The 15,646-nt window shown below is 47.8% G+C and overlaps 4 protein-coding genes across 4 annotated transcripts; 1 reads left to right on the top strand and 3 right to left on the bottom strand.

Moving 5' to 3' along the window:
* Positions 1 to 1,298: 1,298 nt before the first annotated feature.
* Positions 1,299 to 4,779, bottom strand: K441DRAFT_653250 (P-loop containing nucleoside triphosphate hydrolase protein). Its single transcript, XM_067647511.1, has 6 exons — positions 4,538 to 4,779; positions 4,387 to 4,402; positions 4,255 to 4,312; positions 3,537 to 4,192; positions 1,708 to 3,483; positions 1,299 to 1,654 (listed from the first exon to the last, which is right to left on the bottom strand). The coding sequence occupies exons 1-6, from the start codon at positions 4,543 to 4,545 to the stop codon at positions 1,637 to 1,639; spliced, it is 2,532 nt and encodes an 843-aa protein (XP_067508390.1). The 5' UTR covers positions 4,546 to 4,779; the 3' UTR covers positions 1,299 to 1,636.
* A 3,684-nt stretch (positions 4,780 to 8,463) lies between these two features.
* On the bottom strand, positions 8,464 to 10,360 carry K441DRAFT_653248 (uncharacterized protein). Its single transcript, XM_067647510.1, has one exon. The coding sequence runs from the start codon at positions 10,271 to 10,273 to the stop codon at positions 8,849 to 8,851; it is 1,425 nt and encodes a 474-aa protein (XP_067508389.1). The 5' UTR covers positions 10,274 to 10,360; the 3' UTR covers positions 8,464 to 8,848.
* Positions 10,361 to 11,331: 971 nt separating this feature from the next.
* K441DRAFT_540737 (uncharacterized protein) lies at positions 11,332 to 12,066 on the bottom strand (the record flags this gene model as incomplete). Its single annotated transcript, XM_067642609.1, has 2 exons — positions 11,332 to 11,843; positions 11,955 to 12,066. 2 exons carry the CDS (start codon positions 12,064 to 12,066, stop codon positions 11,332 to 11,334), a joined length of 624 nt encoding a protein of 207 aa, XP_067508388.1.
* A 451-nt stretch (positions 12,067 to 12,517) lies between these two features.
* Positions 12,518 to 15,324, top strand: K441DRAFT_693122 (uncharacterized protein; the record flags this gene model as incomplete). The annotated part of the gene is made up of 3 exons (XM_067652623.1): positions 12,518 to 12,525; positions 12,590 to 13,025; positions 13,141 to 15,324. Exons 2-3 carry the CDS (start codon positions 12,747 to 12,749, stop codon positions 15,322 to 15,324), a joined length of 2,463 nt encoding a protein of 820 aa, XP_067508387.1. The 5' UTR covers positions 12,518 to 12,525; positions 12,590 to 12,746.
* Between the last annotated feature and the right edge of the window lie 322 nt (positions 15,325 to 15,646).

Raw genomic sequence — 15,646 nt, 5'->3', positions numbered from 1 at the left:
TAATTGATAAATCGATTGGTTGTAGAGCCGTTCGTATAGACGATTATAGAGTCTTCCTAGTATATCAGTGCTGCGTGTTAGTAGAGCTTAGAGTGTAGTGTCGTGTAGAGCTTCGAGCAGAGCCTCGCGTAGAGCTTTTGAGTAGAGCTTGAGTAGAGCTCCGTGCAGAGCCCTGATAGGGCTCCGAGCAGAGCTTCGAGCAGAGCTTCAAGTGGAGCTTTGATAGGGCTTTGAGTAGAGCCTCGTGCAGAGCCTTGAGCAGAGCTTCGATAGAGCTTCGAGCAGAGTTTTGATAGAGCTTCGAGTAGAGCTTCGAGCAGAGCTTCGAGCGGAGCCTCGAGCAGAGCCTGGTTAGAGCTTTAAATAGAGCTTTGATAGAGCTTCTCTATATAGACCTTGTATTTAGGCTTGTTTTTAAAGGCCTTATGAAGGGCATTATATAGAGCTTTAAGCAGAGCTTTATATAGGTGTTCGTGCAGGCGTTCGTGCAGACATTTGTAGAGACGTTTGTAGAGACTTTCGTATAGACGATTGTATGGGCGATTATATAGACGTTTGATTAATTAATCGTATAGGCGTTCGTACGGGCGTTTGTATAGGTAATTAATTAATCGATCAATTAATTATATAGGCGTTCGTACGGGCGATCGTGCGACATTTATAGAGCCGTTCGTAGGGACGATTGTATGGCGACTAATCGTATGGGCGTTCGTACGGCCGATTATAGAACCTTCCTAGTATATTAGTGCTGCGTGTTAGTAGAGCTTTAGGGCTCTATATAGGGCTTCGAGCAGAGCTTCGAGTATGGCTCCGAGTAGAGCTCCGAGTAGAGCTTCGTGCAGAGCTTTTGCAGAGCTTTGGTGGAGCTCCGTGCACAGCTTACCCGCGAAGGTCCTCGCGAAGGGCCCGAGCTTAATTACTGCCAATAATTTATATAATCTTTATTTTTGAAATAAGTATATTCTACTATAATAATTTTATCCAAACTATTGCCAATATTTTATTGGCTGGAATTTCGCTTATTGAAAACTACTTTTAGACCTTTTTTCAAAGATCGATTTTTTATATGGGACCCCAGAAATAGAAATATAGCCTAATGTCTGCAAGCCTAAATTTATGAAACTTCTGCAACGGACCCTGCATGCACACAAAAAACGTAGGCCGCCTTCCATGATATGTTGTCGTTTGGACAACTGTTTATTAATGAAAATGGCATATCAGGCTGCAAACAAAACTCATACCCTTAGGGGACGGTAGGATCCGACTCTGAAAGGTCTAGTTGAGCAATAAGAACTTGCAGCGTATCACAACAACTGTGACAGGTCACAGGCACAGAAAGGAAGCCATTGTGTTCATGTGGTTTATATTCTAGCACCACAACTACATCACAAGAGAATATGCAAGATAAGAAAGGACTATCTACTGCTATCAGCAGCCAGCAATCAGTTTAACATCCGACCTTGAGAAACCTGTTGCTATACATCGTCGTTATCTTCATTCGGGCATACGCTTCATAAATGTCCATACCCTTTTGCGTAATTCATAGAAGAAAGGTGACAATGAGCAACCCCAATAATGCCGTTTTGAACCCAAGGTCGGAAGAGTAAAGAAATCTATCACTTTTGATAGCATCCCTCTATAGTTTGTCATAGTACTGTGTAGACTCATTAGCAAGCGGGTTGTCTCGTAAATGGGTGGGTGACTCACGTTCTCCACACCTGGCACATCAGGTTTGATACCCTTCCTCTTCCGCATCTCCTCCACAACCTTACCAGGCATTGTTGTCTTATCAAGTGGTGAACCACCAGGCAGAATTTGCCAGTGGTCGAACACCAACTGTGGGAAAGCCTGACCGGCAGTATTTGATCGTAGATCGGCAGTGAAACCGAATGACTCGTTGACAGGCAAGAAAGCCTTGACGTTGAAAAGAGGAGTACCAATACGTTGGTTCTCCTCGAAGACGTGACCTCTTCTTCGGGTAAGCACACCATAGATACCGCCCATGGCTTGTTCGGGCACCTGGATTTCGACCATATAGACGGGCTCCTGAAGACCAGGTTCAGCAAGAAGGGTAGCAGCATAGAGCACACGACGAGCAGTAGGGATGATCTGCCCACCGCCACGATGGATGGCATCAGCATGTAGCGTGACGTCCATGATGTTGAAACGGATCGACCGCATGGGCTCCTCAGCGACTGGGCCTTCCTTGGTCGCCCACTGGAAACCGGAAACGACCGAATCCTTGATTTCGTTCAGGTACTGAACAGCCTTTGTCTGATCAACGAGCAAGTTGGCGCCGCTAGTGTCTGGACCGAAGCACCAAATTTTTCGGGCATCGGTAACATCCCAGCCGTGTTCATCAGCAAGGATACGAGCACGGGCCTTGAAATCGTCACGGGGGCCGATCTTACCCTGTTCGATGGCAACGGAAACTTCCTCGTCCAACGGCTGAGCAATGACATACAAACGGTTGTGCTTGTTGGGCGACTTGGAAAGGGCCGTGATGTTTGAGGTAGCGCCAACAGTTTCACGGTATTGCACAACAGGGTCGGATACACGAAGTGGCACACCAGCGTGGTCCTCTTCCAAATCTTTCAAGCAGATTTCCAAGTGCAGCTCGCCAGCGCCAGCAACAACGTGCTCACCGGATTCGGAAATGTAGGTAAGGACGCAGGGATCCGACTTTGACAGACGCTTTAGACCTTCGACCAATTTGGGTAGATCCTGGGCATTCTTGACTTCAACGGAGCGCCGGACGACAGGAGAGACGGAGAACTTCATGACCTTCAGGTTGTGTGCGGTTTCGTTGGTGGTCAAGGTACCGGACTTGAGCAAGAACTGATCGATACCGACCAGACCCAGAATATTACCGGCGGGAACATCCTCAATTGGCTCGACGAAACGACCCATCATGAGAATAGTACGTTGAACGGCTTTAATGAATAGATCTTCCTTCTTACCAGGAGTGTAGTTTGGTCCCTGAATGCGAACTTTGAGACCGGAACGGACGGTACCCGAGAAGACACGACCGAAAGCGTAGAATCGACCCTTATCGGAAGTCGGCACCATCTTGGAGACGTACAACATGAGAGGCCCCTTAGGATCACAGTCGCGGATACCAATCGCATTGATATCGTCGTGAGGGCCTTCATAGAGGGTCTCCATACGGTACTTCTGGGCAGTGACTGGGGAAGGCAGGTGGAGAATCATCATCTCCAATAGAGCATCAGCGGCAGGAAGGAACTTCCTCATGACAACCTTCAACAGAGCCTTTCCCTCAAGATCCTTTTCATCACTAGTGAGCTTAATCTCGAGCTTCTCAAGGAGAGTTGGGATCTCGTCAGTCTTGAAGTTCATGACTGCATTGAATATCCTGAAGATGGGATCAAGGATGAACTGGTTGAACGCACGCTCGAGCGGCTTGCCCTCGTGCGTGCCAGTCTTAGTCCACTTCTTCGTCTTTGGGTTAAAGTAGTTGTCTCCCTATATTTTCAGTTAGGAGCGTTTTGCGCAAGGAAGATATGGTAATTTCTTACCCATAGACGCTCCATCATTTTGTTCTTGTCAACACCGAATTTCTTGGCGTACCTAGATGCGAATTGACGGACGGTGAAAGCCCAGCCGTGCAGACCAGAACCGAAAGCAATAGTGCCCTTGTCTGGATAAACCTGGACATCACCAAGAGCCTTATCATAGTACGTCGCAATAACGACGTTGACAGACTCGATGACACGAGAGAAATTCTGGTATAAATCTTCTTTTGTGACTTGGAGTTCAAGGAGGGCCCGATCGACCTTGTTGATAATAACAACGGGCTTAATACGCTCACCAAGAGCCTGTCGGAGCACAGTCTCCGTTTGCACGCAGACACCTTCTACTGTGTCGACGACAACGAGAGCGCCGTCAGTCACACGGAGAGCCGCAGTGACCTCGGAAGAGAAGTCGACGTGACCAGGAGAATCAATCAAGTTGATCAAGAAGTCATTCTTTTCAACTTTGACTGGGATATCCTTCATATCTTCTTCGTCCTTAAGTGTTGCGTACAGGGAGATGGCTGTCGACTTGATTGTGACACCACGCTCCTGTTCATCCGCACGAGTATCCGTAAACCGGGCTTCACCAGCCTTTGCGGCGGAGATAATACCGGCACGCTGCACAAGAGAGTCGGTTAAAGTGGATTTTCCGTGGTCGACTAAATTTTTTGGCGGAGTTAGAAAAATTTCCGTTGGGCTCATCATTCGATTGCCAACTCACCATGCGCAATAACGGACATGTTGCGGATATTTGCCGCAGAGTCCATGAGACCACGGATCTTCGAACATTGTCAGTATTCTTGTCTTTTGCCTTTTATTGAAAGTTGTGAAAATGCTGCGGCTGTAAACGTACCTCCTCTACCGTGAAGCTGTATATGATGTCAGCAAATTGTTTGCGATGGAGGGTTAAATTCAAGGGAAGGGGTGGAAAGTCGGATGAAATAAGTTGAATGAATCGCATCATCCTCAATCTCAGCAAGAAAAGCACCAAAATGAAGACTTACTTGACCATGATGGCGGTGTTGTTACGATTGTTTTACTGAAAACTTTGGTGATGGCGAGGTTGCAGAGTACCCCGCTTCGATGAGTGATACGTTCGGAAGAACGTGAAAAGGCAGTTGAAAGCTCTGCCTCTCTAGGCCAGTGGCACGAAGGTGAAGCGCTCTGAAAGAAGCCCTTTTTGATGGCTATGAGAGTCGAGGTGGTCGATGGGAGACGATGGGAGAGAGTGAGAGCTTCTCAGTCGAGGGCGGAGAGGAGTTTTTGGCGGTGCGTCGCTTGGTGGGGCAACTCGCTAAATCCGACTTGGTGCGAGTTAGCCTAAGGGATCAGTCATGAACAACCCAATAATACCTGAACCCTACGACTCATCCTCTGTTCCGCCTCTCAACTGTGAGTCACACCCTGCGGCAGCTCTTATATTGTTTATCCCTTAACTCGTCAGCACCCATCTGCTATCGATAAAGATTTGTTATTATTGTTGATTGGGTATTTTGTATTTACCCAACCTCTCTTATTGGCCTAATTCTTATCAATAAGAGAAGGACCAATTTTGACGGGTTAAGGGATAAGCGGCTGGTACCTCCGAGTCATGTTGAGCTATATCGAACACCAATATGAACAGTGAATGACTCCCCAAAGTCAGATTCGCCAGATTCGCCATGATTATCAACGAGCTGATACTGCCCTTGTATGACACATTTTATGATCATGGGCATTGGTAACCACGGGTATGGTCTTGATGACTCGTATTAGTTCGTCTGCATTAGTTCAATGGAGAGAGTGTGGATGAAAAAGGGAGTAGTAAGAACTTGCACCTCAAAATAAACATATTGAGTATTTTTCCGCTTTAACGCTATTCATGTCTACAACCTCTGTTAACCTTCACAACGTCTCCATATCTCGAGCAAAAGAGCCTATACACGCAGACTTATCATATCTAAAATGATGACGCTCTCACGCTCTTAGAATGGTCATGCATGCTATGCCGGAAACGCCACCAAAAGTCTGCCTTGCTATAACCATCTCAGCCTTGCGGCCTTATGCGAGACCTATTAAAGCGTCGCCTAATGCTGTCTGCAAGCTTTTTGCTAACTCTCTTCTCATACACTATAGAAACTCCTGAAAGCTTACACGAATACCCGTACGTTGATTACGTTCGAAGCTTGACTCAAGAATGGCCGCGACTTGAACTCCTCGCAGAACTTGTATCTCCAGACTTCAGAAGCCCGTATACATCTGGCAATCAGGTCGTCCGTAGGATGGAGAAAGTTGATGTTCAAATAGTGGACATTCTTCTGGAAGACTCAGGGAATATGCGTGTTGTGGAGGATACTTTTGAGTTCCGAGATGGGTCTGGAAATTTTACTGAACCAGGAGCGAGGCATCAACATGGTCCACAGAATTATATTTGCAGAAGATCTTTCACGAGACCTGGTAGAAATCCTGGGGCATTGCCTGTCTCCAGACCCCTGCTTCTTTGAGAACCATCTAGTGACGAGCGACAACCCTTTCCATTGGAAGGGTACTACGGCCTCACCCATGCCGTGTCCGGTTCCTGATAATATTACGCAACCTTTCGCAAATATTATAAGTCTTCGGCCGCATATTTTCTCTGGGGGGTCTTGCATGGACTGGCTCCAAGGCCAAACCAATGTTTCAACGGTGGGGCAGTTGGTTACAAAATGTGTGGCTGAAGGGTCACACATCCGTGCACTGGGACCTAACATCCTCGAAAGACCTTCCAGCTAGTAAGTAGAGACTACTCCTATATTCTAATCATTTTTCAGCTTCCCAGGAGCAATGCGTATGAATAAGAGCTTCTCCCCCTTCTATCTTAGTTCCAAGGAGCGCAAGACTATAACTATTTACAGTCACTGTATTGACTAACCCATTGATTGACGCTCGACCCGCGGTCGGTATTCATCCACGGAATAAGAATCTTATCCCTCGATTTTAGAATACCAATTCTAGTCATGAGATAAGGGAACCAAGCCATCGATCATTTCGCAGTAGCATGGTATTTCATTTTCGCCAACTCCGCCAAACGTCGTTTACCGCAATAAATATTTGTAAAGTTAACGACAAAGTAAAAACCGAGGTTCAAGAAACCCTTTTGAACGAGGCCATAGAATCATCACTTGATTGGTGCGCAGCGGCCCTTGGCGAAGTACGTGATGGTGTGCTTCAACGTGACATCGAACCAGGCTACCTCGCCGGCGTCCGTAACGACCATAGAAACAATTTTTATGCTATTACACGCCTTAGACGATGTATCCGTCTTATTGACTGGGTTGGAAGACTCGTACGGCACCATGAGCTTCGCTACATCCCTCAAATGCAATCAGAAAATTCTCGAGAGGCATGCTTGCTGGAAGTAAGAAGTCAAGTTATTCAGCAACGCGAGATCTAGCCACGAATCGACAAATATCTTGGAATTCTGATTCGGGAAGCAAATGATATAGCAAGGCTGGCCAAACTCGCTCTAGTTTTTATACCATTCTCTACTACGTCGTCTATTCTGGGCATTTAGGGTAATATCCGCCTTTGTAATTTGTTTCAATAGTGATACTGGTCCTATTTCATTGGGGTCAAGGGTCTGTTTTGAAAGCAAATTTTACGGCACGTTCGAGAGCTCCGTGTACTTGCTATACAAAGTTGTTTCTTCAAAGTGTTGGGTACGCAAGAAGGACGATCCCCGTACTGCTTGATGTTCTTCATAGGGTTTCGTTAAATTTTTAGTAACATCAAATAATCGTCTTCATTTTGACGTTTTATTTATAGTTCCAATTGTTTCATTCCCGTTATTTGGTAGTTTGGCTAGCACAAGGACGTCCCTAGGATATGTTGATTTTAAGAGTTCTTACATGATATCATTGATCTAGTAGTTCTGTCAATCTGATGCAGATCAGAAGGGGATGAGGAGGACTCTGTCAAACTATGAAGAAAAGAAGCTATAATACATGAGAAAGTTGTAAGCAACAAGGGGGGTACAGGCAACAGAAACAGTGTGAGTCATAGGGTGATAGGCAACTGGAACAGGAACAGGGTAATCGGCAAAATCCGACCTGGATAGACAAGTTCAGATATACCCTTCCTTCATGTGAATGCAATTTTAATAAAACAGACATCAACCTCGCCATCAAGATTGATCCCGGCCGAGTGAACACTGGTGAAACTGATCTTTCTCAATTCTATGCAAGAGGTTGTGGGGTCCTGTCTTACCACAGCCGAAACGATGAGGTTAGTAGCTTAACCTCGAATTTCACGCGAGAAGCCCAATGCTGAGTTGAAGCCCATACAGACCGTAACCTCAGCACATCCAATGCGCTACTATTCGGGTTTAGACTGCTGAACCTGACCCTTAATGGGCTTCATGAGTTCCACTGGCTTTTTTCGTTCCCAGGATGCATCACTGTTCCACAGGGCTCAGTGCCTGGGATATCGGACAGACGTACCCATTGGCGGAAAATAACCCTGCGCACAACATATTACTAGCATTCGTAGAATGGGCCGAGAGCAGTCTTGCGCCATCCCGGATTGTTGGTACGAAGTACTTCGATGATGATATAGCAGCGCTGGCCTTGGCTGAGCGGAGTGAGTTTTGGTAACCTTTCTGGAGTGCTCGGGTATAAGCTGATCTGGGGATTGTAGCACATTACGTATATCCTAACGTGAGAGTTTGGGATGGATTGGAGAATACTGCTTTAGCTTCTAGTTGGAAATGTCGCTCTGCGAGCTAGGCTAGAGTCGCCATTCGGCCATAAGAAATAAGAAGAAAATGTATCTGCCCGCTGATTGAGCCATCGAAACGATTTAGTAGCAAGGCTCCCGAAAATGATGGGAAGTTTTCAGTCCGTACAAAGAGGGCTGGAAGCACTATAATGTGTAGAATTCGTTACTTATAACATTTTATCACTCGAGGGAACTCCGCATTGCTGGGGTGGGCAGTATTTCTTGCATAAACCGCTCTATGAACATAGCCATTGCCGCATCCACTTATCCTTCGGGCTCAGTTTTTCGACCATGATTGCTTCGCAGTCCTCAACTATCCTCACCCAGTCCATTACCCTGTTCAATCCTCGACCTTCCAATTTATCCCCTGGAAATCAACCACCAACTCAATTCCTTCTCTCGTCAGTCGTTTTAGTTATTGAAATCGTCAACACGAGCTCTGGCTAAGCCTGTGCTTTATAATTGTTCCAAAATCTACCGACGGTCGATAGCGGAAACATTTGGTGTCTGAGGATGCAGGAAAAGGCTCTTGCTCTCCTAGACCATCACTAATGGGGCGCTTAGGTCCGGATTCGTTCTTGCTAGCTCCGGTCCCGCAGCAATTTTGCCTCCTCCCGCTTCAACTGACCTCGTAATTCCTCCATCTCAAACATCATCGGGATCCCAATACTGCCTTGTTCAGTGAACTGCGACTTATGCCACCGCCACCATTGCCACCCCAAGTTCCGGGGATGCGAGAAGCTGGGACGCAATCTAGGCGTGCGGTTGCAGAAGTGCGCCCAGTCGAGAGGCGTGTTTGGCAGCAGCCTCGCCGCCATTTGTAGCGCCATCCACTCGTTGTGTCCAACCAGGTCTTCCACAAAATAATGCACATTTGTGGTGGCGTCTGCGGTTATGTCAGCGATGGCAGCCTCGCCGGATACGCTGCGTGAGGGCGGGTATAGGAGCATGTGGCCGTTAGTGCGGTCGCCGATGTAGCGGATGATATACGTCTTTCGGCTTAGGATTAGCAGGTTGTGGTCGTGTGGGCTTGCGCAGGTGTAGACGGCTCTGTCCCAGAGCTTTTCGAATCCGAATATTTTTTTGATAATGGCTATGCTTTTGGGACGGTGCTCATAGAATAGCTTGAGAACGTCATGCATACTCTCGCGCAGGCAGTTCAGTGTTAGGTAGATGTAGATGTGGTCGAGAATGGGTAGGATAGCTGGGTAACTGAACTCTTGGGCGTAGCGCACGGGAAAGTTCCACGGCCAGATTATAGGATGGAGCCGTCTAATTCCTCTCGATAGCAAGATAATCATGCGTGTCAAAGAATGGCGGCGAGTGACGTCGAGTGAGCCGATGTAATTCCATATCTCTTTGACAGAGTCTCTGCAGTTTGGGGAAGTGCAGAAGAATAGCCAGAGATCTAAAATCTCGGACGAGAAGTCTTCAAATGTGCTGAGGCACGTGCTGAAGTGCTTGGTGAAGAAGTTAGCAATGAGATGTGTTGCATCTTGCATGTAGCTGAGATGGAGTAAGTAAAAGGGGGTGCACTGTGGTAACCAGAGATACTTGGTAGGGTTCGTCGTCCAATCACACTTTTGCAGCGTGAAAATTTGCGACTCGCGGGCGAATTGATGCTTTATAATAGTGGCCTTTAAAGATGCCCCGAAATGTGTAAACAGTTCTGCAATGTCTGGATAGATGTGAATGGTGATAAAGAGCGAAGTTGGATTTACGTAACTTAGGACTTCCAACTGAAGCTCCTTAGGCATATGGCGAAAGTGCGCCAATAGAGTTGATGGTCGCTCTTTGCTAAGTTGGCACAGTCCGATATTTGCTGGATCTGAATTCGTTTTGCAGTTGTTGCATAAGCACAGAGGTAGCCCTAAGTAGTCATCTATTGGGGGCGCTGTATGCATTGAGGAGGGTCGGACGGGTTTTCTGTGGATAGGACATTGAAGGTATACCGCATGAACTCCATCTGCGTAACTCAGCGGGTCGCTACGACTGGAGGCGTTCATAATGCTGCCGGCGGCGGGTTCAGTTGACGAGGCCGAAGGTGATGTATTGCCTTCCCTGTTGGTGTATGGCCGCGCCAGAGGCTTGTTAGAAAGTCTAAAGTTGCTACAAGTCCTGAAGGACGAATAGTTGCTTGGAAAGGTCCGAGCGAATTGGTTATATAGGCTCCCCTTCTTGTATTTTTCCTTTCGAAATGTATCAATTATTGACCAAGCGATGGAAATGCCTGGGATGAATGTATGTCGTGGACAAGTGAGAGACAAATGGCATCGAAGACAAATAGAGTAAGGGTCGAGGACACTCCTTTCGCGTGGATAATAACTCATGCTGTGGAAGACGGGCCAAGATGAACTCAGGCAACAAGCCGGGGAAATATTTGTAATGCGTGTGCTGTAGTGCTGGGTGTTTGGATTTCGGGGGATTGAGATGTGTTGTGATGGAGGAGTTGGTCTTGGAACCCGCTCTGAGAGTGAACGAAATTGAAATATATGAATGGTGAAATATGTTACCGTCGTCGCCTCCGTCCTGACCATATGAACCCAGGCTTGACCATCACTATTATTCTGAGAGTCTGGCTTAAGCAGTATACCAGCTTATTTCAAGCCGAGGTTCAGGATTTCTTCGCGACATTTAGGATTCTTATACAAAATCTCTACGTTGTCGTGGTTTATAAAAATTTTGCATGGTAACAATTTTCTCTTCTAAGAATAACCTTAGCGCAAGCTCCCCAGCAGTACGGGATTGAATGAAAAAAGAAATTATCTGCGGTACTGTGGAAGCGCTTTATAGATTTAAGAATTTAGAAGAATATGAATATATCTCCTGAACACATCAACATAATGTGATATGAGAGTGATTTGCCGGCCATAGAGGGAAATCGGTCCGCTCTAAGACGTAAATATCGCATCATTATGCACTGGGTGAGCGATACACGTAGTTACCTACAACAGTAGCTAATTTGCGTGTGCACGTTGCCTCCATTCTGTATGGCCTTGTGCATATCTGATGGCAACATGATATCCAAGCTTTGTCTATTTTCCCGAGCCTCACAGAGTTGGCACTAACCTCCATCTCCGACCAGTCTCTTGACCTTCTCCAGCAACACTTTGCTCTCTCGTCCCAGCTTCCTCTGACCGTTTCGTCCGCCTGTTCGAGCCTTCGTCATCGCTTTTCGAAAACGCTCTCTCTCCGCTACCCTCCGCTGCCGTTCATTCTCGGTTTCTTCTCGTGCCTTCTGACGTGCTTCCGCCTCCTCTCGCCGTTTTTGCGCTAGCTCAGCCTCATGATTGAATGGTTGTGGCCGTAGTCGCTTTCTAGGTTTGTGGGGATTTGCTCGCTCTGGGGCTTGTTCGGGTTCGGGAGACGGTCCGTCGAGAAGGACTTGGCGATCTGGATGAAGTTTTAAAGTTGGTTCTGAAGTAGGCTTTGCAGTGCCATTGTCGGCGTCAGGTTTTTCATCGTATCGCTCATAGACAGAATGCTGTGGCTCGGCGGGTAACTCTCGCGCTTTGAGCTTCGCATATTCCTTCCTAATCTTCGCTTTGTGGATCAGATCCTTCTTTATCTTTTGAACTGCAAACTTATCAGTATTGGCAATGCCGAATCAACAAACGGTGCAAGCTCCCGCTGACATGCAGGGTGGTTGTCTGGGCCCGAAAAAAGCTGCTTATGGTGGTATCACACCTTTCCGCTTGTGAGTGCCATCAGGCAAATTGGCAGGCCCAACAGAGAAGCCCTTCCTATATTTTTTCGAAGACTTGCTTTCGTCATCGTCTCGCGGGCGTTTGGTTGCCATTGTAGCTAATTGCGGAGGCGGCCGGAGTGGGTTGTTCTCGGCGTGCATTCGGGGTGGTTGGTGAAATTCTTTGAGGTGGACCATGATCGGCAGCACAGGCTTGTGCGGAGGAGTCACATCATGGCCAGGCGCGAGGGACCAAGGTGGACGCTGCCACGGAGAAAGAGCCAGCGCACGCTCGACAATATTATGCCACTCTTGCACAATTATGCGCGTCTATTCGGGCTAGAGAGCGGGCACGCAATAAAGAAAGTGCAACAAGTGCATTTGGCGTATCGTGTGACCTCTACACGCCAGCAGATACAAAACGGCTGAAGCTGCAGCCATCAGCGTGACATGCCCAGCCTTTGTCCCTTGTCGTCATTGGGACCTGCACCTTACGAGAGTCTTTGCGAGGGACGCTGTCCTCCTGTCTCAGCTAAATTCTCCTACCCGCCTGAAATTCAAAACTCCTGATCTGTAAGTGGAGCCAGCACAGTAATGTGTACTTCCAGCTCTTACAGTACTCTTACTCATACAGAAGTGTCGGTGCCATACAGTGCTCTAACCGCTGGCTTGATACAAAGTATACCTCATCCCCGCCGAGCTACCTCGCCACTGCTACCTCCGCTCATTTGGAGCTCGCCACTCTCTCGAAAAACTCGAATTCATGCGACCTTTCAGGAATCGCGGTCTTCATAATGCCCATATTCCATGATCATTACGATGGCCTCCGAAAATCGCCTTCTCGGCTTGATAATCCCAATAACGAGGAGTCACAGCGACCACGGTATACCGATCCAGCTTCTGGAGATGCACTGCTAGGAAGATTGCACTCTGAAAATGCTATGGGCACCATGTCTCGTTCTGATGTGGTCGCTACTACTCTCAATGACGGGAGAGCGGCTATGTTGAGCAGGGTGGAGTTGATTGAGAGAATAAAAAGAGGAAAGAGCCCGTCGTGGCCTCCGCATCAGAATGTAAGTTATGCCTAAAATTTTCCTGCCCAATGATTGTATAGATATTTTTCTAGTTGGGTGGGCTGTGGAGGACTTTCCGAGATCGGGAAAGCCAGATCCTAATGAGGTGTCGTAGAATGGAAAATATGCTGAAGACACCCGGGAGCCATCGACAATAATTGGAGAGAGACCTGCTACGCCTCTGTTACCAGCAGCAGAACTCAAGGATTCTCGCAAATCAACACCGGATCCCCTGTATGATAATGCATCTGCTGGATCAGAAATCGAACGACCAAAGTCGGCTTTACACTCTGGTGATTTTAGGCAAGAGAAGGACAATGCTAAATATGAAGATGGCACAAACATCGTTCCTTTGGCCACATCGCCCGTGGCTCCGTGGCATCATGCTTTTCAACCAGCAGCATTTGGCTCAACCAGGAGTGAATCTCAATTCTCTTTTAGAGATCCAGTCAACAGCCGGCCTGTTGTCAGGTCGAGAGCAACATCTCATTCGTCGCTGTCTTCGTCGTTTGTGTTAATGCCACCGACAAGCCCATTAGTACAGCAGTCGAACAATACCGATCTCGATTTCTCGTCTAGACCAAGGTCAAGGCAATCTTCAAGGAGTCCCGAAAGATACAACAGACGGCACACTTTTTCACCGAGATCATTTCAAACTTTTAGGTCTTCTCCAATAGAACGATCTACTACTAGAGCACCCACAGGAGTCTATGTATCCTCGTTCCGCAAAGAGGGGATCTTTCCGTACCAGGCACATCAACCGCGACGTTCCTTGACCTCGATCAACCAAATACATCCGAACTCTACTCCTCAAACTCCACTTCTACAGCCACGCAGGCCTTCGATTTCCTCAGACGCCTCACCCTTACAACATGCACCTATGGTCGGTTCCTACGAAGAATCTATCTTAAGGGGAAGGATGTCTACTACCCCCTCACGGCCCCTGAACTTTGTTGCACAGATAGGAGTTCTTGGGAAAGGGCAATGCAAAGCTAATCTGCGTTGTCCTCCACATGTGACCGTGCCATTTCCTGCGGTTTTCTATAGCTACAATAGTGGTAATGGTCGCATAGCAGATGATTCCCCTAGTCCTTATGTCGGCCTCATTGATATCGAAAATTCCCTATCGCCGCCGGACGAAAGCGGAGAAGGCGCCCGGCGACGACGCCGGCATACAGTCCAAAATTCGGATCATGATGATTTGGACTTTCAACCAAGCCCGCGGAATGACGCGTCAGAACTCCACTCCAAAGCCGACCTTCGCAAGAGAGAAAAAATGAAGCGAAGATCCACATCACCTAAAGCGCCTCCAGGTGGTAGTTACCGCATTCCACAACAGGGCCAGCTGCAGATCGTTATTAAGAACCCCAACAAGACAGCAGTAAAGCTTTTCCTCGTCCCTTACGATCTCTCCGACATGGAAGCAGGGCAGAAAACGTTCATACGCCAACGCAGTTACTCAGCTGGTCCCATCATCGACATGCCGTTATCCTCACGAAAAAACTTTGGTACGGATAGACCGGAAGCTGCGCTGAGTAATTCGGACGACCCGAACGATCGCCCAATATTGCGTTATTTAATCCATTTGCATATTTGCTGTCCATCCAAGGGGCGGTATTTTCTGTACAAAGGCATTCGAGTTGTTTTCGCCAATCGAGTCCCAGACGGGAAGGAGAAACTGCGCAACGAGATTCAACTCCCAGAACCTCGCTACAGCGCTTACAAACCCACGCGCGATACCTCTGCACAGCACGCCACATCCTCCTCTGCGGCACAATTGACCGCAGAGAAGGCGTTCAGACGACGCAGTGCTGGATTTTCGCTCGCCCACCACACTTACGATCGAGTTGATGGGATCGGAGGACATCCACCGCTGCCTGCACCCGCTTACCAATTCACGGGCGGTGGCGGATATGGAAGCCCGACGCCCTCTATAGGCCCCATTCCGTTCGGCATTACTCGTCTGGCAGCTGTTGACTCTAGACCTGTGAGCAGAGACCCGATGGATTTGGATCCTGAGAGCCCTTTCCGCTCACGCACAAACACCGCCGCGACTTCAACCTCTCTGGAGAGTCATACGTCGCCCATGACTGGTGTGAAAAGGAATACTTCTAGTCTTGATACTGGTAGTCTTGGCGGTGCGAGCGTGGAAACGTATGATAAGCTCAACAGAGGCGATGTCGGATACGGTGGCAACGCGTTTTGTGGACCCGCTGCGCCTGGCGCTGGATTACTAGCGAGGAGGCTGAGGGGTTTAGATGTGCAGAAGGATGGGGAGCAGGAAGAGGGCGGCTTTTGACTATACGGTTCCACTGGATTGTACAAATGGGTGATATCGCTAATTTATCTTTTCAATTTCGGTGTTTCGTTTGGTCGGAAGATTTTATCTTCAGACCTCTGGATATCGGGGCTGCATGGTTCGTTTTCGTGGCGTATGGGACCACCTGGGATGCACAAGGCTTATGTGGTGACTGGGCGTTTGGATAGACTTGGATTGGATATTTTTCCTTGGTCGATACTTGGTCGAATTACTACTAGGTATGGGCAACCGTAGGAGAGACGCTGTTTATTGTTTAGGATATCGACTTCTGACTCAAGACTCTCCACTGATGTTGAATTCA

Source organism: Cenococcum geophilum (genome assembly GCF_001692895.1).
Source record: "Cenococcum geophilum 1.58 unplaced genomic scaffold K441scaffold_5, whole genome shotgun sequence".
NCBI classification, from domain to species: Eukaryota; Fungi; Ascomycota; class Dothideomycetes; order Gloniales; family Gloniaceae; genus Cenococcum; species Cenococcum geophilum.
Note: the sequence above shows the minus strand (reverse complement) of the source record. Positions and strands in the feature narration are given on the sequence as shown.

Excerpts from the sequence above, each read along its gene's own strand:
- K441DRAFT_653250 (XM_067647511.1), bottom strand. Across the intron at positions 4,193-4,254 it reads CATGTCCGTTATTGCGCATG|TCGACCACGGAAAATCCACT; the intron begins GTGAGTTGGCAA and ends CAAAAAATTTAG. Across the intron at positions 3,484-3,536 it reads AAATGATGGAGCGTCTATGG|GGAGACAACTACTTTAACCC; the intron begins GTAAGAAATTAC and ends CTGAAAATATAG.
- K441DRAFT_653248 (XM_067647510.1), bottom strand. The coding sequence starts at position 10,273 with ATGAACGCCTCCAGTCGTAGCGACCCGCTGAGTTACGCAGATGGAGTT.